This window comes from Labeo rohita, chromosome 14, assembly GCF_022985175.1.
Source record: "Labeo rohita strain BAU-BD-2019 chromosome 14, IGBB_LRoh.1.0, whole genome shotgun sequence".
Classification (NCBI taxonomy): Eukaryota; Metazoa; Chordata; class Actinopteri; order Cypriniformes; family Cyprinidae; genus Labeo; species Labeo rohita.
The window spans coordinates 32,555,078-32,581,723 of NC_066882.1; the positions used below are offsets into that span (position 1 = coordinate 32,555,078).

At 37.0% G+C, this 26,646-nt stretch overlaps 1 protein-coding gene across 2 annotated transcripts; it reads right to left on the reverse strand.

Annotated features, from left to right (window-relative positions):
• Positions 1 to 1,358: 1,358 nt before the first annotated feature.
• LOC127176406 (meprin A subunit beta) lies at positions 1,359 to 22,385 on the reverse strand. 2 transcript variants are annotated; one of them, XM_051128069.1, is made up of 15 exons: positions 22,306 to 22,385; positions 22,144 to 22,211; positions 21,332 to 21,362; positions 18,949 to 18,980; positions 18,788 to 18,860; positions 18,564 to 18,681; positions 16,441 to 16,619; positions 15,465 to 15,683; positions 4,221 to 4,379; positions 3,883 to 4,107; positions 3,355 to 3,801; positions 3,078 to 3,239; positions 2,872 to 2,980; positions 2,401 to 2,433; positions 1,359 to 1,752 (listed from the first exon to the last, which is right to left on the reverse strand). In XM_051128069.1, exons 2-15 carry the CDS (start codon positions 22,204 to 22,206, stop codon positions 1,662 to 1,664), a joined length of 1,941 nt encoding a protein of 646 aa, XP_050984026.1. In that variant the 5' UTR covers positions 22,207 to 22,211; positions 22,306 to 22,385; the 3' UTR covers positions 1,359 to 1,661. The 2 variants fall into 2 exon arrangements, with proteins under 2 accessions (XP_050984026.1, XP_050984028.1); XM_051128071.1 differs by lacking the exons at positions 22,144 to 22,211; positions 22,306 to 22,385 and adding an exon at positions 21,865 to 21,928 and having other exon boundaries at positions 21,332 to 21,373.
• Between the last annotated feature and the right edge of the window lie 4,261 nt (positions 22,386 to 26,646).

Genomic DNA, 26,646 nt, shown 5'->3' on the forward strand with positions numbered 1-26,646 from the left:
ATGACAAGGGGGTGAGTACATTATTTGTAAATTGTTGTTTTAGAAGTGGACTTCTCCTTTAAGAATGTTTACATGAAGTAGAAATAAACCATGTTGAATTTGTATATTGTGCTGGCTTTATTTGCTTAATTTATATATATATATATATATATATATATATATATATAATTTGTAAAAAATGTAAATATTTATTATAATATATAAAATATATATTTAAAAGTTTTACAGAAATTGCTGTATTATCATTAACTGAAGAGTAGGTAAATGGTACTGAGGATGTAATGTAAATTTACAGAATTTTCCGGTAAAGGGCATCATCGCACTGTTTACAGAAAAAGAAATGAGGCCTTCAAAGGATAGCACACAGTCCCTACAGTCAAACATGGTGGAGGTTCAAAGATGTTTTGGGGTTGCTTTGCTGCTTCTGGCACTGGATGCCTTGACTTTGTGAACGGGATCATGAAATCTGATGATTACCAAAGAATTTTGGGGCGCAACGTAGTGGCCAGTGTCAGAAAGCTGCGTCTCCACCAGAGGTCATGGGTTTTCCAGCAGGACAATGACCTGAGACACACTTCAAAAAGCACTGAGAAATGGTTTCAAACAAAGTGCTAGAGAGATCTGAATCCCATAGAACACCTGTGGAGAGATCTTAAAACAACAGTTGGGAGAAAACATCCAGAAAAAATTCCAGCAGAGAGGTGTAAGAAACTCATTCATGGTTATAGGAAGCGATTAATTTCAGTTATTTTTTCCAAAGGGGGTGCTACCAAATATTAAGTTAAGGGTGCCAATAATTTTGTCCAGTGCATTTGTTTGTTTTTTTTGGGTTCTGTGTGGAATTGTATCATATTTGACTTATCTGTTTTTTTGTGTTGTTCCAATGCAAATAAACAACATATGAGTATCAAAACATTTGCAACTGCAACAATTTTCTGAGAGAAGGGTTGCATTTTCTGATAGAATTGCAAGGATGGATCACCTGCCACCTCATTTTAAAACACCATTGTACGTCACTGATATAATAATATAACTTGTGGCCTTAAAGTGATCACAGTCTGACAGAAAACTTAAACCACAGTTACTTTAATGTGTTATTTTTTAAGCTGCTCAAATGGTTCTTGCTATTATGTAGATTATCAGAAATTTCTCATCATTTCTTTTAGACATCTATAACAAATGTATATGTTCTTTTGTTCACAATGGAATCTATCATGTGCCAACAGATGCCACCAAAATCTTGCTTTTACAGGCCAAACCAAACCTGAGTTTCTTATATTCACAATAAAACACATTTGAACATTTTAGTAATATTTATTGAACAAAATGAATTAAAAAAAAAAAAAACTTTCCAAGGACAGATTAATATTTTAAAACCAATATTATCTATGAAGTGATTAATCAATAGAAAAATCAGATATGACAAAAATTTACCTCAACCTCTACAAAGAATGTGTAATCAAACATTATGAATTTTCAATATATTAGTAAACATCATGATTAATGCTAAGATTTAATATTGATTGTTGATAAATGAATATAGACAATTTACTGAAATATTAATAATCATTATATACTAGAAAGCTGAAGATAGATGCAATTCATTGGCACTAAACTCTTGTGCAGTCAGACATAGGGTTAATAATAGTGATTCCTCATGATTAATTCATTAGCAAAAGAAAGCAAACAACCAAGATGATCAGAGAGGAAGCCGTCTTGGCACTGGAATTGCAAGAAGTGCCCACACATTCACTAAAGAAAAAGAAGCACATATGGCAAGATAAACATTACTGACGTAACAGAAAAAAAATAATAATTTCATACATAAATTTTGATAATGCGCATTTTGTAATGTGCATGCAGTAAATCATTTTCAGAAGCAAATTACTCTCAAGAACCAGTTCTTTTAGTGAATCAAAAACTTATAGTGCAACCAGTGTGGTCTGATTCACAAACAAATGTCTCTTTTGAGGCAGCCCTGCTGATAAATAATTTTAAAAGACTCATGAGTAACTGTCTGAAAAGCTCAAAAGACACAAATCCTTCACTAATTCAACTCTCTGAATCTGTCAGAGACATTTGTAAACATTTGAGGATATACTCAGTTGTTGTAAAACCAATTCATAAACCTGTCAGGACTGTGTGTGCCAGCAGAGGGATGCCACTTTAGGAATTTGTTTAAAATAATGTATCAGTGAAAGGTGTCCAATATGAGATACAGTACCTATTTAAAACGTTGTGTTGTAATGTAAATATACTCTCGGGTGTGTTATGTCTAACATCACACTTTTCCCGTGACTATTTTCACAGGATTGCACAGCTTTTTATTTTTGGTCACATATTACAGTGATACAATAAAGAAGCTGTTTGAAAAACAGGGACTATGAGACTGTGTCTTACTTAGTGGGTCCTGGAGTAGTTGTAGGAAGAACTCTGGTAAACAAACAAACAAACACTGTTAGGTTTTTATCATCAGATTCATTTTGTAGTATAATTAAAAAAAAAAAAAAAAGGTAAAACGTTGCCCTTTAGCCGTGACTATATTCACTCAACATAACATGTTCTCTCACTCTTAAAAATAAAGGTGCTTTAAAAGGTTCTTCACAGCGATGCCATAGAAGAACCATTCAGTCAACCAGAACCAGAACCATCTTTTTCTTACCTTTTTATAATCTAAAGAACCTTCTTTTGCCACAAAGAACCTTTTGTGAAGCAGAAAGGTTCTACAGATGTTAAAGGTTCTTTATGGCATCGTGAAGCACCTTTATTTTTAAGAGTGTACACTATTTCTTAAATGCAGTGTTTATTTTTAAAGATTTGTTTCATTTCAAAATATGTATATTTTATAACAGAGGTTAAAAGGACATTCACCTTGGAACACATGGTCCCTGCTGGGCAGTCGCATTCAGAGTAACATTGAAGTTCTTCACTGCTGCTTTAGGGCAGGGTAGAGAACCCTTTTGAAGTAGCCCTGAGATATCTGGATTGGTGAACAACTTTTATGTAAATTGGTTCTCAGAAAGTGAGACACAGTGGAAACAGTCTTGTTCTCTGATGTTATACTTGACAAAACCTACCTTGCATGCTGAATAGAAACATGATGTCACCACCTTTAATAAACTCTCTTCTAGTCAGATCATAGTTGTTTATGTAATATGTATTAACCCAAGTACCCACAAATACAGACTCATTGCCGATAATGACTTGATTTCCACCATTTCGAGGATTGTCCCAGTAGTCTAATTGAAAAAAGAAAGAAAAAAGGCTTGTAAAAGAATTTAAAAAGACTTTGATTTTCAACTACGTAAAAAGAATGTAAATAAAAATGTATTATATGATTGCATTAGAGCTCACTGGAAGAATACAAAGCAGGGTCAGTGGTGAAGCTTTGCTCAGATGACATGCGCTTCTGTATGTGTGGATTCTGGTCAAGCATCTCCAAGGTTATTTGTCTCCATGGACAAGGCCACTGCAACTGGTCATCATATGCACCAGACACAGGACGAACTGATATAGAAAAATAATTCTGATACACACTTAAACTAGCCTGAAAGCGATAACCATCACTGGAGTAATACAATGGACTGTACGTCGAAGAGTATGACCCAGTATTGTTCAAAACCTTCTCAAAGTCCCTGATCTGCCATGTGTGGGGACACTCAGTCTCTGAAATATTGATATCATCCAGTGAAAATCCTCTACTGGAGTTTCCGGCTCCTTTACGGGCTTCGAATACAACTTGAAAAGTTTTATTTGCATTCAGTGGCACATGATGCAGCTTCCAGTAATTACCAGGGAGTCCTGCAAGAAATTAAATGGTCAGTAACATTGAAAATCTATAGAACATCTTGATAAACTGTTCTGTAATATGAAGAGACAGACCTGTGATCTGATCCATAAGACTGAGAGTTCCTCTGCTGTCTGTATCATTCTGATACTCTCGGATCCAGATATTGAGCTGGTCAGACTCATTACCACTGTGATAGTAGTAGAACTGCAGGCACTGGACTTTGCAGTCTCTTTTAGGGGTCATCGTTTTGCTCTCCAGTCTGGCTGCATCACCCTCGTTCCCGCCCTCAGTGCTGAAGTGCATAAAGAAAGACGTCCCTGCAGCAATGAATGTAGATGGGAATAAAGCATTTATTCTTTGGGCAATCAAAACCTAATTCATCCATCGTTCTTTAAACCATAAACTTTATCAAGACTGTAACAGATCTCACCATTTTGTTCTTTGCCCAAGTATGTGTGGTCAGTCACATTGATGCCACTCACTGACTTCACTCTCTGCCAGCCATAACCAGCAGCAGCAGAGCAGACGCTCATCTCACACAGAGACTCATCATCAAAGCTGCAGTGATCAAGGAAAGAGATGAAAGAATCTGTAATGTAAACAAACATAATCAAATTCAGTTTGTCATGTCTCTGTGCACTACATTTGTCCTTACTTTTTCATACATGTAAGAGGTAATGTAAAGTCAGTTGATCACTATTGCAAAATAAACTGACAAAGTGACAGGGCTCTGACATTCAAAACACTAGTAACAAATTCAAATTCCGCTGTAAAGCAGCTCTAACAAGCCAATGTTTTTGTGTAGTGTTATGATGCAAATGCCACATATGTCACATCATCTAGTCACTTGTGCACATCATAATAGCAGTTTCTCATCATTTTGAACAAGTCACGACTGCCTTGGTACATTCATGCAATTGATTATGTGCACTTGTCTGCATTCTCTTAAATTCTTCATACAGTGCTGCATGCAAAAGCAAAGTTTTGCCTAAGGGGTGTTACAGCCGGCTCTTAGGCTGCAACAAAGAAGAGTCCAGACACATCAACACTTAACAAAACATTTATTTTAACACAACAAAAAATAACATAAATGTAATATAAACAAAGGAACGTGTCAGGGCCGGGCGAGACACTCAGCACATCACAGCCCGCCGAACTCCATGCAGGAGACGATCGCCCAAAACCACGTGCTCCGCACCAACATGCTAGGCACAATTACAGTTTTTCTGAGATGCTAAAACATATTTTTTGAAACCATCACTCATTTTCTCAAAACTTTAAACAAAAATCCAAATGTTCAAACTAAATTCACAGAGCCCATGACTCTTCTGGCAAATTAAACTATCACTTCAAAATCATTTCACCTGTACTCAAAATCAAACAAAGCTTTCAAATTATGGGATTATTTTTGTGCCAATAAGAATGAACGTAACTTTATAAAACTGAAGGTAACTTTCCAAGAAACGATCAAAAATATGCCACTGCAAAAGAAGAAAAACACAATGAAAATGAACTCAGTCGCACAAATTTAACATGCTCTTCAAATATGCTTCATTCTTTGTTAATGATTTTCAAAGAATCGTTTTCGCGAATCATGGATTCTGAATGCGTTGCCACAGCTTTCGCTTACGCTTCGCAAATTTTCGTTTGCTGTTTTGGCAAAAACCTCTCGTGGGGGCGGGCTTAACAGCGATCTACTCTGATTGGCTAATGAGCTTTTGATGGACAGTTGCTCTCTGACCTGGAAGCATGGACGGTGACGTCAGTTGTGCAATACGTCGTGCTTTGTTTATAGAAACTATCAGAACTGTTGCACACTGTACATGAATAAAACTTTTATCGATGTTATTGATTAACGTTACTTTAGCAACACGAACTTACTTCAAGCTGCCCTGAGGGACAAGCTGAGGTGGAAGATGATGCTGCTCCGTGTCTCTCCTGGGAGCTCATCTTTAGAAACTAAGAGACGACCGTAGGTGAAATACTAATAACATTAATACTTAATATAAACAAAGCACGACGTATTGCACACCGCAACAACTTTCCAATATGTGCGCCACTGACGTCACTGTCCGTGCTTCCAGGTCAGAGAGCAACTGTCCATCAAAAGCTCATTAGCCAATCAGAGTAGATCGCTGTTAAGCCCGCCCCCACGAAAGGTTTGTGCCAAAACAGCAAACGAAAATTTGCGAAGCGTAAGCGAAAGTTGTGGCAACGCATTCAGAATCCATGATTCGCGAAAACGATTCTTTGAAAATCATTAACAAAGAATGAAGCATATTTGAAGAGCATGTTAAATTCGTGCGACTGAGTTCATTTTTTCATTTTCATTGTGTTTTTCTTCTTTTGCAGTGGCATATTTTTGATCGTTTCTTGGAAAGTTACGTTCAGTTTTATAAAGTTACGTTCATTCTTATTGGCACAAAAATAATCCCATATCAAATCATACACATAGTAGTCACAACTATACACACTACAGCTCATTCATTACAAAAAAAAAAAAAAAAAAAAAAAAAACAATGGAGAACACAGTGCCCAGTGCATGTAGTTACAAAAAAGAATGTTTACTGTACATAGTAATTATTTTGCAATAAAAAAAAAGATACATAAACATACACACACTCAAAAAAACATACGCACACTCAAAAGAAACCACACCTATGTTTAGTGAATATATATGTAGCGTCTGCTTAGGATCATTGATGATCGTTTAGGATTTACATTGTAGAGAACCTTTTAGCCTTTTGACATTTGCATATAAATTACAGACATGGCCTCACGTTCTACATTTATATGGGTGTTTAATGGTCTATGGTTCCCTCCTCGCTCTCACGAAGATGTTAAGCAGATCAACTCTTGTCTCCCCATTGGACTTCAAAGGCATTCCATGAGGGAGGCAATCACCAGCACCAAGCACCTCAGATCCTTGGTGGCTGGCAGACTGTTCCCAATACACATAACGCACACACATAGAAACCTTTTTCTTTATTTAGACTATATTTAACCAGTTATAAACGTACTTGGTATATGCATGTGTTGCTTGTATGTTTCTATGTTATATTAGCCCAGTCAGCCCTCGTTATTGGTACTAGTTAATCTCTAAATGCGTATTTTCAATGTATGAATGTATCTCTGGTTTAATACCTTCTAGATGTTTCATTCTTGGTATCAAAATGATCTGCACTTTATTTTCTGAACAATGGTGTACACCATGTGATTAGAAAATGCATCATACTGTTTGTACTATATTGTGGGTAAAACTGCATCAATTCCCCAGGCCAGCAATAAACATGCAAATGAGCCATAAATGGAGACAAAGGAAAGTTCTCCCGCTCAGCAATCCAAACTTTGTATTGGCCAATTCACCCAAAGGTGGGTGTGGTAGGGAAACTATCAAAAGACCCTAACACCAACCCATCCATGCTCAAACCCTTCGAGACACTCTCCAAGACTCATCCCTTGAGTCAATCTTCTGGTAGTTTATCTTCAAGTAACTTTGTCGACTCGCTGTGGATTTTCCTATCTTCGAACGAACTAGAGAAAACCTCCAGAACACCTAAAGGAATTCATCGAGAACTTCCATTGTCTACCGCATCAGGACTCTTGTTCAGCAACAAAGCCAATGCAAGTAACCTTTACAACTATTTAGATGCGTGTTTTAAGTTGAGCCCCTTTTTAAGGTGATTTTGCTTCTCTGATGATTCTCATGTGGTCGCTGGTTAACTGATGCTAAAAACTGCCATTCTTGCCTTCTCTCTCTCTCTCTCTTTTCTCACTTTCTTTCTCTATGTATATGTACACGTGTTTTGCTTAGTTAGTTGTATGTTAGCTGCAGTTCCATTTATTAAATTGCATATATTCACAATTGATTGTCTCCGTGTGCTGCTCACAATTTGAAGTCACTGAATGTTTGATCTTGCTACATGCTACATTTTGAGTTTACTACAAGTTAAGTTACTGCTAGTACTGACTGAAGTAGGAAAGTTATTCTTTCTTGGCCAGAAAGTAACCTTTCCTAGAATTGATGAATGATTATACTGTCTATTCGGTGGACGAACAGATCAAATAATTGTAACGTTAATTCTGCTACAGTTAATTCTAAGATCTGATTAAATATTCATAATTAATTATAACCAGTTATAATTAATCATAAATATTTCCCTTTTGAGCTAATTTGTTACATATAGATAGATAGATCATGTATGTGTGTGTGTGTATTTTTTGGCATATTCAGTGTGATTTCTTTTGAGTGTGTATGTTTATTATTGCAAAATAATTACTATATTCTGTACAGTATATATATATATATATATATATATATATATATATATATATATATATATATATATATATATATATACACACACATACAGTGGGTATGGAAAGTATTCAGACCCCCTTAAATTCTTCACTCATATTGCAGCCGATTGCTAAAATCATTTAAGTTAATTTAAGTTAAGACCTTACAGCTCACAGTGCATGTCAGAGCAAATGAGAATCATGAGGTCAAAGGAACTGCCTGAAGAGCTCAGAGACAGAATTGTGGCAAGGCACAGATCTGGCCAAGGTTACAAAAAAATTTCTGCTGCACTTAAGGTTCCTTAGAGCACAGTGGCCTCCATAATCCTTAAATGGAAGACGTTTGGGACGACCAGAACCCTTCCTAGAGCTGGCCGTCCGGCCAAACTGAGCTATCGGGGGAGAAGAGCCTTGGTGAGAGAGGTAAAGAAGAACCCAAAGATCACTGTGGCTGAGCTCCAGAGATGCAGTCGGGAGATGGGAGAAAGTTGTAGAAAGTCAACCATCACTGCAGCTCTCCACCAGTCGGGGCTTTATGGCAGAGTGGCCCGACGGAAGCCTCTCCTCAGTGCAAGACACATAAAAGCCCGCATGAGTTTGCTAAGAAACACCTGAAGGACTCCAAGATGGTGAGAAATAAGATTCTCTGGTCTGATGAGACCAAGATAGAACTTTTTGGCCTTAATTCTAAGCGGTATGTGTGGAGAAAACCAGGCACTGCTCATCACCTGTCCAATACAGTCCCAACAGTGAAGCATGGTGGTGGCAGCATCATGCCGTGGGGGTGTTTTTCAGCTGCAGGGACAGGACGACTGGTTGCAATCGAGGGAAAGATGAATGCGGCCAAGTACAGGGATATCCTGGACGAAAACCTTCTCCAGAGCGCTCAGGACCTCAGACTGGGCCGAAGGTTTAGATTCCAACAAGACAATGACCCTAAGCACACAGCTAAAATAACGAAGGAGTGGCTTCACAACAACTCCGTGACTGTTCTTGAATGGCCCAGCCAGAGCCCTGACTTAAACCCAACTGAGCATCTCTGGAGAGACCTAAAAATGGCTGTCCACCAACATTTACCATCCAACCTGACAGAACTGGAGAGGATCTGCAAGGAGGAATGGCAGAGGATCCCCAAATCCAGGTGTGAAAAACTTGTTGCATCTTTCCCAAAAAGACTCATGGCTGTATTAGATCAAAAGGGTGCTTCTACTAAATACTGAGCAAAGGGTCTGAATACTTAGGACCATGTGATACTTCAGTTTTTCTTTTTTAATAAATCTGCAAAAATGTCAACAATTCTGTGTTTTTCTGTCAATATGGGGTGCTGTTTGTACATTAATGAGGAAAAAAAATGAACTTAAATGATTTTAGCAAATGGCTGCAATATAACAAAGAGTGAAAAATTTAAGGGGGTCTGAATACTTTCCGTACCCACTGTATATACAGTGTTGGGAAGGTTACTTTGGAAATGTAATAGGTTACAGATTACAAGTTACTTAATTTAAAGTAGTGTAACTTTTCAATTACTTTATTAAAGTAATGTAACATTACTTTTAATTACTTTTTGATTACTTTTCTAAATTTACGAGCCAGCACGGCTCGTCTGTGACGATGTGTGGTAAAGAGCAAGTGCTTTCAGCTCTCTAGGGAGTTTATTGCACTCTTTGTTTGTCTCTTGCGAGAGGCAAGCACACTCTGATACCCGCAGCTTTCTTTACGGCTACACGAGCTGTGTATGTATGGTGAGGAGTAAGCGAATATCAGCTCTCCAGGGAGTTGAACGCGATCGTCGCATTCAATGCTTGTTTCTTGCGAGAGACAGGCATGCTCTCATACCCGCTTTCGTGAGCTTGCGGGCTCTGTGTGTGTGTGTGGTTAAGAGCAGCACGTCCTGCTCTCAAGGAACTGGATGTGCTCATCGCAATGCATTTGCAAAACACGGAGGTGAGTCTTCAACTGCTAGCTCGGTTATCGCTCCCCTTCCTAGGGTTTTAAGTTGGCGGTCTCCAACTTAAGGGTATGTTACCCTGGTTCTCCTTCTCAGGGAACCAGTGTAACATACGAAACCTGAGACGTTTTCTTACACAATATTTTACCACATAAATAATTAAGTAGTAGTACTAGTTTGTTAGTTATCTTATAATCCATTACAGTGTACAAAAAAAAAAAAAAAATGGCAGCAGCTGCGTTTGTATGAAACAACAGAGCGAGTCCACGATACCAGGATGACAGAATTAAGAAATTGTCCACATAATATTAAATTGAGCTTTAATATTTTATTAGCTAACCAAACACAAAGCTTCCACCAAGAAAAAATAATAAAGCATATAGCATTAATTTAAGTTGCCCCGAATGAGTCTGAGTTATTAGCTTTTACCAGTTGTTATGGGGGAATAACATACCTTGTAATGTCATGACAGACCAATCAGAATCAAGCATTCCACAGAGCCATGTAATAATTTAATTTAAAGCACAGTCACCACAAATTCAGACTTTTTTTGGTGGGGGGGCGGAGGGATCAATCTCGGGTCGCCGTGATATATGTCGACGTGCTAACCACGACGCCACAAATTCACACTTAACAGTTCTTATTTACTTTCATAACAAGAAATAGTTTAATGGCTATGATACTGTATTTGAAATCAAATGTTTGCATAGTTATGACAGGAAACACTGGCATCTAACAATGCCTTGGAAAAAACAATAAATGTTAAAAAATAAAGTTTATGCATAAACCCAAATAGGAAATAAAACAGTTAAGCATGTGTCCTATGCTGTGTCCTAAACTCCTGAAACATCGGTGTCTCATTTTAGAGCAGTCAATGCAATTTATGAAAGAAGTCAATTAAATCTGTAAGTGGGGGTGGGTGTGTGAAAAAATTCAGATGTAACCCCCTTTGTAATCACTGGCATTTTTCAAAAGTAACTGTAATTAATTACACATTTTTTCTCAGTAACTGTAGCTAATTACAATTACATTTATTTTGTAATTAAACTACGTAATTCCATTACTAGTAACTAGTTACTCCCCAACACTGCAAATTGGTTTAGGCTATTGAGAATTTGCTTTAGAGCATGGGGTTTAGTGTTTCAGCAAATGTGAAAAACTGTAATTCTGCCTCCAACAAGTGTCAGGTGTACGAGCCACACCCTCTTCAGCCGGCACCTAAAACACACACACCCCACAAACGCACGCACAGCCTAAGCTGGGACGTCACACACAGCCCCCTTCAAAAAAAAAAAAAAAAAACACACCCCAAAATCCATAACATAAAAAAAAACAACAAAATTATTACAGACATCAAATTACATCAAAATGACATTCATGGAAACTTTCAAAGTTACAGTTGAAAAGATTCATCCCACTAACCCTTCCATCTCACATACCACCTCCTCTTTATCCCCAGCAATCAGGATCCTGAAAGCCATTTAAGGTTAAAAGGAGAAGGAATTAAGGAGTCAAGAAATGTTGAGAGCAGCGAGAGCAGCGAAAAAGAATCATTTGGTACTGGACAGCTCAAAAGTACAGGACAACGCCTGGGCTATAACATGATCAACTCCTCTAATATGACAAATGTTCAAATTATACAGTTGTAAAAATACTGACTCGGACTTTGCAATGAGTGCAAAAATGTCAGAGGGTTATGATCAGAGTATACCATCACCTCTGTGCCTTCCTGACATAAACATCAAAATGTTGAAGAGCCCAGATCAAGGCTAAAGCCTCTTTTTCGATCACAGAATAATTTCTCTGATGTTTATAAAATTTTTGAGAAAAGAAGCATACAGGCCAGTCCATTCCATTCTCGTCTATCTGCAACAAAACAGTGCTGTTTCCTGTCTGACTTGCATCACCAACAACATAGTCACATTGTCAAAAGTCCTTTGATTGTTAAGAATCCACTCAAACTTTGTAGACCCTTTTAACAGGTCAGTCAATGGCGAAACAACCGTTGAAAAATTTGGACAAAAATGTCTGTAATGCCCAACAAAGTCACATTAATTCTTTTTTAGTACATGGAGGAGGAAATTTTTCAATAGCTAACACTTTAGCTTGAAGAGGACATACCATGCCCTGCCCCACCTCTTTACCCAAATACTTTACTGTGGCTTGGGCAAATTCACATTTTAACAGGTTCACTGAAAGGCTAAACGCTCAAACAATGCCCGCAACCGCCAAAGACGCTGCTCCCAAGTGTCACCAAAATCGTCCAAATAGGCTGCGCACCCCTCCAAACCAAGTACTATGTGATTCATTAACCTTTGAAAGGTTGCCGGCATGTTGTGTAGCCCAAAACTCATAACAGAGTAGGAGTACAGCCCGGATGGTGTAATGAAAGCAGTAACTTCTTGGGCATATTTCTTTAATGGCACCTGCCAGTACCCTTCAAAAGGTCCAACTTACTCACGAACTTTGATGCACCCACTTGGTCGACATAATCTTCCACACAAAGCAAAGGAAATGCATCAGGTTTTGTTATGTTATTCAACTTCCAGTAATCAGTACAAAATCTGTACGTACCGTCCGGATTTTTTACCAACAAACAGGGCGATGCCCAACTAGAGAATGAAGGTTATACACAGGACCTCTGTGTCTAACGCTTTTCACTTCTCAACAGGAACCCGATAAAAACGCTGCCGTATTGGCGGCACATCACCCACATCCACGTCGTGCTGTATTAGATGTGCGCGCGAGGGTACGTCTCCAAACAACGTAGGAAATCAGCCACCAAACTAATTCTTTCAGAATATTTCAGACGCGGTAACAGTTCACTGTCACCAGGAGAATGACAAGGTTGCTCAAATGCCATGACGGCTGATAAAACAGGGCATTGTCAGCATTATAAAAATATAATTTAAGGTTTAAGCAAATTCACATGGCACAGCTGATTAGATTTCTTTCGATCAGGAGTCGCAATTATATAGTCTTGCTCAGATACCTTATGTTTAACTGTATACGGGCCAGAAAATCTCACACAGAACGGAGATCCCGGTGAAGGATGCAAAACTAATACTTGATCACCTGGACTGAAATCACGACATTCAAGTATGACGGTCAAACAATCTTTTCATTTTAACCTGCAGAGTGGATAGACAATCAGGAGTAAAACTATTATCAATGCATGAGACAAAAAGATCAATATTAATATCCTTAAGCTTCCGAAGTGAAATAAGAGGTGTTGGTTTGGTTATAGAGAGACAGAGAAAAATATTAAAGGAAAGAAGAAAATGATCAGACACATGGAATTCATCAGCTAAGCAGTTGGAGGGGGTGAGACCAGAACAACAGATTAAGTCCAGAGCGTGACATTTGTATGTGTGGGAAAATCCGAATATTGATGAAATACGAAACTTTCCAGGCATGATGAAAAGTCTCTGGTCAGAGGAAGATCACTGTTATCCATATGAATGTTAAAGTCCCCCAGCAATATAACATTTGGTAAGACAGTGGATAGATGAGTGAGTAGAGCAGCAAAGTCATTAAGAAAATCAATATGTGGTTTAGGACGGCGATAAACTGTAGCAACGACGGTGGGAGTGGGTCCAGGTAGATTACACACTAAGCATTCGAATGTGCTAAAGTCAGGCACAGATAACGGCAGGACTTTCCATTTCTCATTGTAAACTATCGCGAGACCTCCTCCACGCCCAGAAAGACGTGGTTGACAGATGTAAACAAACCTCGGAGGAGTGCAGTCATTCAATTGGGAGAAGTCATTTGGCTGTTGCCAAGTTTCAGTCAAGCAGAGAAAGTCACACTTACGGCCAGCGTCGAGATCCTGTATGAGATGTCCCTTGCCCGTACCGTAATTCCCCAATCTCATAATATTCTATAAGCTCCCACAATTGGGCTCTAGATAAATTCAGTGAAGTCTCCAATGGAGCTTTAGTAAAGTCTTCAACGGATGCCATCCTTAGCCTACTTACTAATATGACAACAATTCATTGAAATCCCAAATCACATAAATTCATAGGCAAGAAATATAACCACGGTCAATACAGATGAGAATTCATTCATAAATCCCCTTCCTAACTATTCCCCATTCCCCCACTATGCTACCTAATTCTAAACTAATCTTTATGCAACTCCCAAGAGTCGAGCGCCTTTAAACACTAAAATACTGCTGGTAGTGAATCGGACAAATCTGTCCCATTCACAAACCACAGCAGTGTACTCAACCCAGGAGTCTGCACACAAAAATAACAAACCAAAACAACAAACCCTAAATATTACTAACCCAAAAGGGGAAAGAATAGAACCTCATCTTGTAATCTACTGATCATACAAAAACATAACTTACCCACGAAGAAACGTGAACAAATTGCGTCTGCCTCCCACAAAATTCTGTTTTGTCTCATATTCATCTTTAATCATATTTACAGATTTCTTGACTCCACAGCAAACTGACCAATTTGTCTTTCAATTCTTATGGAGGGCACTGTATGTCTGCAAGATGCCTGTTAAAGGTTGCTTGATCTGGAAAGTATCTGCTAGTAAACTTACTTTACAGTAAAGACAACTAATAGACACCTATTTGACACCTCATAAGAAACGTCCTATAGATGTAGTGCTGATGAGTCTCGCAGATGTAAATGCAGACGTCAAATAGACGTCTCAGTGATGTACGTGTGCTATTTCTTTTCTATTACAATGACATTGTAAGGGTTTATTTCATTTATTTTACTTTTATTTTTTTGTCCTACAACTAGTGAAAGTGTAACTGTGAATCCTGTCTAGTCTCTTTCAACATCTCACATACAGTAATGTGTAAATTTGTACTTTTGAAATGGATATATGGCATACATAAGAAGTGCAACCTTCTGCATTTCAATACAGTAACTGTCATGCAAACTATTGCCATAGTTTACATCAGGTAATGCTAACAGAGTGCACTGTTATATTGGCAACATGGCTAAGCATTTTGACTATATTAGATAAACTAAAGATTTTGAGTAATTTACAGGCTTTTGCAGGTAATCCACTGTGTTGTGTTGTTTGTACTAACTGTTTTGAGAAATGCACATACTTATTTGCAAATATTAAGGATGATTCGAGAAATGCACCAAAGCAACTGAGAAAAAAAAATGTATTAAAACAGTTTTGAAAGAAGTGATTGCTTTTGTAAGAGATGCATCATGCCTTGCATGTTGTGTGCATGTTTTGTGTGTCAAATTTAAAAGATTTGTAGGAGCTGTAGTTTCAAAAATTGTGGTTAAGCAATTAAACAAAACAAAACAAAACCAAACCAACCAACAAACACAAAAAAACACTATAACAGTAATAAATCCTGTTTAAATCATATTTAACAACAACAAGTTCACAGTAATGTTACAGAACACATTAAAACTAAAGAGCATTGTGGGAAATACTCACTGCATTTATAGAGTTTGTTGAGCTCAATCACATCATATTCACTCATGTCCAGGTATTGACCAATCACATCTTGGAACTCAGGACGCTTGGTAATGATTGTAATTCCTTTTCCGTTGCTGAAGGCATTTTTACCATAATGCATCACAGAGTAGTAGTCATAGGGGGTGCCTTGGGTGGTGGACTCGCTCTCATTGTATTTATTGAAATTGCTCTCCTGTCCTGAAAATAAAGACTATTGAAGTTATGGATGGCTTATCCATTGCAAGTGCTCCTTATTTGAATGGCATTAGGATCAGTAAAGCAAATTAATCAACTGATTATTTTAAATCATTTAACCCTTATGCACTATTTGCGGTATTTTTGGACCCCAAATGACATTTGCTGAAAAAAAAAAAAAAAAAAAAGTTCTTTATCAAAATGGCATGCGACTTTGTACGGTTGTCAACACTTGGTAGCACTACAAATAAAAAATTAAACTGAATTGATATGTGGCTGTATGTTAATGTGAAAAAAAAAAAAGTCACACTCAGGATATTTGGGGTCTCTGGCGCACTGAAATGAATGTGGATATTATAAAATCGATACTTTTTCTTTTTAATTTGTCAAATAAAATTAATAAACTCACTACAATGAAGACCACAACATATACAATAAAAAAGGGGCAACCTTCCACACTTCACAATGCAGAACGATTGCTGCTTCCACACACTCCTTCCCCCCACCCTTTAAAAAAAAAAAAAAAAAAAATCACCTATAGACTATAAAATATAGATTTTTTTGTTACATAATTTGTCAAAAATGTCAGTTACAATGTAGACAACACATAGAAACTGAAGAGGTGACACCACAGCACAGCCACGATGGAGGAAAAACACACAACCCCCACCCTATTACTGCCTGGGGCAACAAAACAGCACTCCAAACAGCACAAGTGTCCTGTCCACCCCGAACAAAATATAATAAAAGATAAGGCAACCTGTAATGATGTTTTCAAAGTTGATGGTCACATAATCATCTCTGTCGTATCTTGACTGCTCGTGCCAAAATCCCAGTGCATGAAGAAACTCATGCTCAGCAATGGATTTTAATCCACAGCCATTTCCAATGGAAAGAGTCTGACCTCCAGGAAATATGCGACCAACATATGACCAACACCTGAAAAATAAGAAAAACCTTATGTTTGGTTTGACAAGGCATTTTCTTAAAATGTAAAATATTTGCAGGTTATAGACAAACTGACTGTGATTTTAATGTAAAATACATTTTCTAGATCCACCCCTGTTGACATAACACATAGGTGCATCAAATAACATACACTCATGTCATAATTCGATACAAATCATGATACTGAACTCACAACAGGAAAGGAAAGGAAAGGAAAGGAAAGGAAAGGAAAGGAAAGGAAAGGAAAGGAAAGGAAATTTCACCCATCCAAGTGCACACACACTGCAGTGAGTAGTGAACAAACAAACAAACACACACCCCTGGACCATATAAAGCACTATATTATATTATTATATTTAACAGTTTTATAATTCTATTTCTTATTTATTTCTTCTTCTTCTTATTCTTATTCTTATTATTATTATCACTTATAAAATAAGACAGTGGTGACACCAGAATAAAAATATTCATAATTCTGAAGAACATACAGAATTATATTAGACATATATTGCACTATGTCAAAGCCTGCATATAAATAATCTTAATATGCTTAATACTATGCTGGTGTGTCCAAACATTTGGTTATATGAAATATTCTATAACGCTATATACAGTGCCTTGCGAAAGTATTCATACCCTATTATTTTATTATTATTATTTTTTGTTGTTAACGTTTTATGTTACAGCCTTATGTTAAATTGCTTTAAATAACTTTTTTCCCACATCAATCTACACTCCACACACCATAATAACAAATCAAAACCAGATTTGTGACAACTTTGCAATTTAAAAAAAAAAAAATAAATAAAACACTAAAATAAGTACTTTGCATAAGTATTCATACCCTTAACGCTGTACCTATTGAAGCACAGCACGCTTCACACATCAAGCAATTATCTGCCATTCTTCTCCACACCTCTTCACTTTTCAAGCTCTGTCAGTTTGGATGCGGGCTGGCAGACATTTTTCAGATTTCTCCAGAAATGCTTAATTGGGTTCAAGCCCGGCTGTGGCTGGGCCTCTCAAGGACATTCACAGGGTTGTCTGTCATTGTCCTGTTGGAAGAGGAACCTTTCTGCTAAGTCTGAGGTTCTGAATTCTCCGGACGAAGTTTTACATATGGCTATCTCTATATTTTGCTGTGTTGAGCTTTCTCCCATTGGCATATATCAGGGGTGGCGAATGTCTGTCCTGGAGAGCCACAGCCATGCAGAGTTCAGCTCCAACCCTATTAAAAACACAGCTTCCTGTAGCTTCCTAGTAACCATTCAGACCTTGATTAGCTTGTTCAGATGTGTTTTATTAGGGTTAAAGCAAAACTCTGCAGGGCTGCAGTTATCCAGGACTGACATTTACAACAAAATCCATTTTCCTGCAGAGTTTTGTAATCAAACACACCTGAGCATGCTAATCAGTGTCTTCAGGATCATTGGCCAGCTGTAGGAAGAGTCCTGGGCTGCATTTTCCAAAAGTATCCTAAGCTTAAGTACATCGTAAACCAACTGAAACCAATGGCGCTATGATCAACTTAGGCTTACAATGCTTTTGGGAAACACAGCCCTGGTTTTTTAAAACTTTATTCATTGTGGATAATGGAGACTGTGCTTCTGTGAACCTTCAGTGCAGCGGAATTTTTTCTGAACTCTTTCCCAGATCATACTCATTCAAGTGAATTTGCCACAGGTATGAATACTTATGCAATGGAATCATTTCAGTTTTTTTTTTTTTTTTGCAAAGTTGTTACAAATCTGATTTGTGCTTTGTCATTATGGTGAATGGAACAAAGATTGATGTGGGAAAAAATAATTTAAGCAGTTTAATATAAGGCTGCAACATAACAAAATGTGAAAAAAAGAAGAAAAAAAAAGGTACTAATACTTTAGCAAGGCACTGTATTACTAATATTGTGGAATATTGAGTAGAACCATACTGTACCCTGTACGACTCTCCACAGAGATGTAAAAGTTTTCTGTTGCTCTGGGCTTGAAGTCAATACATGATTTCAGTCTGAACTGCTCAAAAGCTCTCAAAATAACTCCTTTATAGTTCAAACCTATAACCACAATCAGAAATACATCCAGGATGGAAAACAATATAAAAGTTGAATCAAGTATTTAAAAGCTAATTGAGCTGTAAATGATAAATCCTTGTTTTCTTACTGAGATTCACAGCCAGCTCATAGGGGATGGGAATATCCCACTGATTGCCAAGAATGGCGCTCCTTTCATTAGGCTTTGAAGCAGAATAAGTATATCTATAAAACAGCTGAATTATGCAGTATTGTATTTATACAGTAAAATGCACAACAAACAGAACTCACCATCATGATGTCTCCTTCTGTGAGATTTAAACCTATATACCACAAAAGAGTTCAGTTCACAGTAAACATGCTTGAATAAAACAAACAGCTAAAAAGTAATAATGTATAACAGTTTTTCTCAATTGATTTGACACATTAATCCACAATCAGGTCACTGTTCTCAAAACAGTTTACGCAATGAGCTGAACACTTTGTAATTGTCCTAAACAGATTGTAAATTTTCATTCAATTCATACAAATTATAAATCACATCCATAATTTTCTTAAATCACTGTGTACGGGATTCTCAAATGTTTTCACAATAGTTCATGCAGCCAATCAGAACTTTAATGCATTGAGAAAACAAAATTGCAACTTTATTTATTGTTTTTACACAAATCACAAAAATGCATGTGCCATTTTTCCAAATACAACAAACAAAACTCTTTTTATTTTATTTTTTATAAAAAGAGAAAAGAAAAAAGGCATAAATAAATAAATAAATAAGAGCAAGAATGAGAAGGGGAACAGGAAGAGGTGTAAAAGTGAGTGGGTGGAGGAAGGGGTGTAATGAGAAGGACAAGAACAGTGGAAGACGTAGAAGGAGGTGAGGAGAGAGGAGGAGAGACTGTAGGAAGAGAAGGAGCAAGAAGAGTTGAGGGAGAAGAGATTGAGAGGCAGATTGGAGGGCAATGGTATGGTGGGAAGAGAAGAAAATATAAGAAGAGATAAACAAAGAGGAAGGGGTCTGCAGGCTGGAAGGGGAGGTGGGAGAGGACGGATTGTTATATGGGATGTTATAAATCATGGTCTCTCCTTCAGAGAAGCTGGCAAAATAGTTAAGCCAAATACAAACTGATGCATTAATTATCCACACATTTCAGAGGTAAGTAACTCTACCATTCTGGTTATATGACTCTAGTCTAGAGTCTTGTCCATTTCTAGTCCTGTTTTCTACTGTAAATGTTTCTATTTGTTTATTATTATTATTATTAATTTATTTTTTCAGAACTGAAGTTCGAGAACATTTTGGTGGACGAACAAGACCATGCCATTGTTGACAAGGTGGTGCAAAACAACACCATCCACCTCAAAGAAATTCAGCAAAGAATAACACAAGACAATCAACTATTTCTTAATATTCATCAATGGAGTTTTGCCACAATAGATCGTGTTCTAAGAAGAAATGCCATCCGGATGAAGCAAGTATACAAAGTGCCCTTTGAGAGAAAATCTGATAAAGTGAAGGAGTTGCGATTCCAGTTTGTTGAGGTATGTGAAAGCCACACAATTACTGCACTTTTACTGCTCTGTAGAAAACAAAGATATGTATTTCCTGGAGACTATATGTCCATATACTATTACACTCTAGATAAATTCAGTCATCTCTATGTAGTGCTGGGTCAAAGTGGGAGAACTCAATGTTCGGCAATGTGTTTCTTTTTTTCTATTTAAAATCTAGAGGAACCTGTACGATGTACCTAGTTCCTGTATGATGATGGAAAAAAAGGGAAACGAGGAAGGAATGTGATTGGCCATTGTGCCACAGTCAGTGTCCCTGGAGAAAGTGGAGGCAACATCACCATATGTGCTGCAATTTCCACCACCGGTGTTGTGGCACACAATGCTGTCTTGGGCTCATACAACACTAAAAAACTCCTACATTTTCTAAACTCCATCGGTGAAATACTCTTTTTGCAGGTCAATCAGGAGCAAATGGAGTGAAATTTCTTAGTTATCTGGAACATTGTCTAATTTCATCATTCAACACATGGTGCAAGAGTTATTTTTGAATCCAGTTGAGAAGTTATTCTCTTCTTGGAGATTGGAAGTCTATGATCACAACCCTTACGAACATAGAATTTTTTTTTTTTAAGCAATGGAAAAGGCCTGTGGCTATGTTGAGGTGGAAGCTTGTCAAGAATGGGTTCACCATTCACACTGTTTTTTCCCATGACGCATGACTCGTGAGAAAACACATTGTGATGTAAATTAAATTCTTTGGCCAGATTTAATTAAGAGACATGATCAATAAAATTCACTGTTTTACAGTGCATTCATTCATTCATTCTTTTTTTTTTTTTTGAAGAAACTCATTGTGACTTTGTTATAAACATGTCTTTTCATTAGCTTATTTGTGGATCTACAACTGAATGCATTTTGTAATAAATAGAGAACACACCTACAGTATATCTTTGATGTTAATATTTACTTTTAATAAACACAATACTAAAAAAAAAGTTGAACTGTTTGGTTAAGATAACTTTGTGTTTGGATGACTGTACTAATTGTTTTGAGAACAAGTACATTACATTGGAGAAAAGTGTCAAATTAAAGGAGAAAAACTGTAATTCTTATATAAATGTATTTGAGGTCTTGAGATAATATACTGTAGTAGTTTAACCTTTGTTTATGTCTGGAATATCCTTCCATTCCTCATGTATGCCTTTGGGGAAAATATAATGAACAAAACAAAAGAGAGTGGGGGAATCAGAGTTCTGCTCACTGAGAAAAAAAATTACATTTCAGTGAAACAGTCTGAAAGTAAAATGACAAAAGAGCAATGATATCATCAGGCAGTAATGAGCAGTTAAAAACTGTGTACAAAACAGTATCTTTTATGCTGTGCACTGGAAACATATTCCAATAACTATACAGTCGACTTATACAAAGTGCAACATTTTTATTTTTGTTAACAAAAACTATGATGAAAAATGTTTATTGACAAGCTTTTTTTCCCATGACTAAAATGAGATGATGAGACAACAAGGTCAATAAACAACTGTGACTAGATCAATATGCAATATCCTTACAAACAAAAGACGAGACTAAAATGTATGTATTTATTTATTTATTTAAAAAATAAAAAAAAATTACCAAATTCTCTTTTTATTTTTTTGTCTAAAAAAGGAGACACAATATTATGAACTAATGTACCTGTCTCTAATACTAATGTTTCCATGTTTGTGGTTAACAGATACCAAGAATTCTTGATTTTGAATTTACTAATCACTTCTTTAACTTTACAACAGAATAATGTCAGTGACTGTGCTGTACTTACCAAAAATATATGATCGAAGAGAAAACATGAGATGTAAAAAAAAATATATATTCAGACATTTAGAAAAAAATACATTTAGCCTGAATATCAACAGCTGTATATCACTTTAACAATGCCAGTGTATTATAACATAATCTGTCAACTATCCAACTTACTATAGGTGATGTAAGACAAAGGTCCAAAACCAAACTTAGCAGAAGAAAGGTGCATAAATGCATTGTCACTGGAAATCATAATGATCAAATCTGATGACTACAAGTTTTACAAGACCATTAAAATATGTGATTAACTCTTGAAACTAAAAGAGGGATACATACCAGTTTCCAGTCACTAACCAGGGTAAAGGTTTTAAAATAAAGTTAATACCCAGTAAGACTTCCTCATGCTTTTATACTAATGCCCTGCAGTGCAACACTAAACCCCGCCTTTAAGTCGAGCAGAAAGACTGGCTAGACTGCAAAAATGAATGTCACAGGCAATGTGTTTTGGCAACACACATCATCTGTAATATTAATTTTGTGGTCTAGCCAGTCTTTCTACATCTGTTTTATCAGAGACGTGTTTGCCAAAAGAAGCAAACGTTTAGTCGACGTATCAATGTATCCTATGGTGTGATGGGGAAAAAAATAATTAAAAAAAATAAATAAAAAATACAAACACTGACAATAAACCTCTCTCATGCTATTTGTAACTGTAAGAATGAAGATACATTTTTTCTCATGGTATTTGTATGTTAAGTTTTTTTTTTCTACATTTTTGCTATGTCACACAATAGAGCACAGTCCAATTTTTAGTTGTCAACTACCCAACAACACATTGTCTGTGATTTTCATAGCCATCTTATCTTTTAATGTGTGCTTGCTGCTATGGTAATCAAAGGCCTGTTTTGACACCCAGTCATCAAAGATTCAATGATTCGATAGGATGAGCATGATTCAACTACCAGTCTCACAATCAAATCTTTGCAGAGGTGTTATGAAATGAGGATCATGCCATTTTGGCTATATGGAGGTGCTCAATGTTCGATTTCACAATTCTATAAATAAGAATTTGAAAAGAAATAAACTTTTAGTAAATATTTTTAACATGGACTAATAAATCCAACCACCTCTGTGAAAGATTTAAGTTTCACTTTCCATGATCTGTGACCGACAGGAGCGTCTTGGCAGCAGGGATTGAAATCTTTAACAAGACTTAAAGGAGAACCAAAACAAAGATTCACATATAATTTACTCACCCCTTGTCATTCAAGGTGTTCATGTCTTTCTTTCTTCAGCCGTAAAGAAAATATGTTTTTTGAGGAAAACATTTCAGCATTTTTCTCCATATAATGGACTGATATGGTGCCCCAAATGTGGTTGTACACGATCCCAGCTGAGAAGAAGGGTCTTATCTAGCAAAACAATGTTATTTTTATAAAAAAAAAAAAATACAATTTAAATACTTTTTAATCTTAAACGACTTCTCCTTTAACCTGACACAGGCAGAGTGAAAGACTATTATAGATCAGTCATTACAACTGACCCATGACCATACCAAGGGTTTCATAAAACAAGTTTACCAAATAAGCCAGGCTTACTTCAGTTAGTCTGACTTATTTTACAGTTTTTCTCAGTTGCTTTGGTACATTTCTCAGATCAGAATTGAAATTCTCAAAACTACCTGTTCAATCTTCACATCATTGTGTCACTTGTGCACATCAAACAAGCAGTTTCTCATTTCTTTGAACAAGTTGCAAATGCTTTGGTACATCCATGCAAATGATTATGTACAATTCTCTGCTGTTTCCTACATTATCAATGGCTTATGTCATGTTGATCTTTACATGCAGAATGGTTGAACAAGTTGTCATATGTCAAGCATATTTCTATACATTTCCATTAGACTTTTTTTCTAAATCTGTCCTGAATTGGTAAATTGACTTTCCCTAACGAAGGTGCTTCTAATGAACCATCAACTGGCAAGTATATATATAGGCGGAGCACAACACAATGTTACAATGTCTGACAACGGAAGGACAAGGAATTGGACAGGGTCAACAGCCAGAGAGAAGAAGAGGAGGAAGAGGAGTGAGGCTGTGTGGCGGAGGAGTTGGGAGGCAAAACAGAGGAAGAGGCAGAGGCCGAGGACGTGTGTGCGTTCCTGATGAGATAAGAGCCACCTTGTAGACCACGTTCTCATTCATGGGCTTACAATGGCCGAGGCTGGTCGAAGAGTGCAGCCAAATGTTGGGAGAACAACTGTGTCCTCAATCATTCAGACTTTTCATCGACAGAACAGCTATGTAATCTAACAATAGGCAATGTACTGTAATACTGTATACTTTCTGTAATGCTTTATACAATATTACAGTATTCCACTTGCATTTTACAATGTACAGTAAGTATACTTTAAACAGTGACATTTTATCTTACTCAATTTTGTGTTTTGCATTACTATATTTTTTTTCCACATAGGACTGCATGACAACTTCACAGGGGTGGCAGAGGGCCCCTTTTCACACCTGAACAGGAGGAGGCTGTTTGCACCATGGTTGCAGAAAACAATGCCATAGATTAAGGGAGATAATGAGTGCCATTATAAAGGACAACACTATATTTGAAAACATCCGAACAGTCAGCATCTCAACCATTGACAGGGTGCTGAAAAGACACCAAATGAATATGAAGCAGTTGTACACTGTTCCATTTGAAAGAAATGGTGAAAGAGTGAAGGAGCTGAACTACCAGTATGTACAGGTAAACCATGTATGAGCATGCAGCAACTGTACCTCACAGTAAACAGTACAACATTGTATAGTGATATACAGTACAGTAAGTGTGACCTTTATACATTTGCTAGGGTTGTAGAAAAGAAGATGCAATTTGTGCTGTATACATTTGATGTAACTGTATCTTGGCCAAAATGAAAAAGCATGTAATTTATAAAACTCATTTTGGGTCTTCTGGATATAGCGCATAATGGAACTGGAAGCAAGAGAACCACCGCACCGCTTCATCTACATGGATGAGGCTGGCTTCAACCTAACAAAAAGCAGAAGGCGTGGTCGAAATATCATCGGCCACAGAGCTACAGTTGATGTGCCAGGCCAACGGGGCGTGAACATAACCATGGGTGCTGCTATCTCTGAGAATGGTGTGCTAACGCATATTCCCATTATTGGGCCATACAATACAGAGCGTCTTGTCACCTTTTTAGACGCTCTCTACAGAGATCTCATCCCTGAACAAGAGAGGGGTCAGATTGGAGATGACCCGCCAAAGTACGTGATAGTTTGGGACAACGTCAGTTTCCATCGCTCCAACATCATCAGGCAATGGTTTGCGGCCCATAACATGATTCTGATATGATCGCCAGCCACATACACAGATGACTCTTCTGGCTGCCATGGATGCAGCGTGTGATGACATCACAGCAGATGCCTGCAGAGGCTGGATGAGACACTCTAAAAGATGATTTCCATGCTGCATCACAAGAGAAGATATTCATTATGATGTGGAGGAGAATTTGTGGCCCAACAGACAGAAACGTCAGGAGGTGTAGGAAGACTGCACTGTAATTCCTACAGCACTGCATGTACAGTTTTCCCTAAGGAGACTGTCCTATGTTCACATTTCTACTTTTTTTTTTTTTTCTTTGTGCTATACAGTGCTGTCTTTTCCTTTCTTTATCGCAATGACATGGTCTGTCAACAAATTACAGTACATAAAAGCGTAAATGTGAATCTTGTCCAGTGTCTTGCAATCAAACTCCCACATACACTAAGGTGTAACCTACAATTTACAATAATTGTCATCAAAACTTTACATCAGAACATCCCTCCAGAGTACACCGTTATATTGACAACAGGACTAAGCAATTTGACGGTCTTATCTGTACACAATGACACAAGGACTTGTCATTCTGATGGCACTAAGGATTTTGAGCAAAAGACTGGCTTTTGCAGGTAATCTATGGTGTTTTGCTATTTGTACGAATTGTTTTGCGAAATGCACTTACTGTTTTGCAAATGTCAAGGATGATTTGAGTACCAAAATGTACCAAAGCAACTGAGAAAAACTGTAAGACAAATCAAGTGACAATAAGTCAGATTAGCTGAAATAAGCCTGGCTTATTTGGTACACTTGTTTTCTGAAACACCCCCGGTCTCCCCTACAATACAATACACTGCATTTGAGTTCTACTGGTTAAGTACAAAATAATATGTAAAAGGAAATGTTTTGAGTTGCAAAAAATAAATAAATGATAATTCATAATCATGCAGTATGTTTTATAAATATAACCTTTACTTTTTCAATAATTTAACTGCACTAAAACACATAGTAAGTTTGAAATGGTGAAAGACATGAACGTATCTTGAAAGAAGGTTTATTACTTTATATACACTCCAATGTACCAACCAATACACTTTTTTCCATTATTGGTTCCTTAATGTCCCGTATGGACAATGGCAACAGTTGCACTTTTAAATGTGGACTGCAGCCCTTTGGGCTGTCAAAATACTAAAAAATATTGAACAAATGATTACAATTATCCTGACCAGCCATCATAAATTACACACCAAAAAAAAAAAAAAAAAAAAAAAAAACAACAAATGTCAATATCATAACTTCAGAGACGTTAAATGAAGTTCCAAACGTAGGTTCGGGAGGAGCCTA

Excerpts from the sequence above, each read along its gene's own strand:
- LOC127176406 (XM_051128069.1), bottom strand. The coding sequence starts at position 22,206 with ATGCATTTATGCACCTTTCTTCTGCTAAGTTTGGTTTTGGACCTTTGT. Across the intron at positions 18,682-18,787 it reads TGAGCTGGCTGTGAATCTCA|GTTTGAACTATAAAGGAGTT; the intron begins GTAAGAAAACAA and ends TTGTGGTTATAG. Across the intron at positions 3,802-3,882 it reads TCTTATGGATCAGATCACAG|GACTCCCTGGTAATTACTGG; the intron begins GTCTGTCTCTTC and ends AATTTCTTGCAG.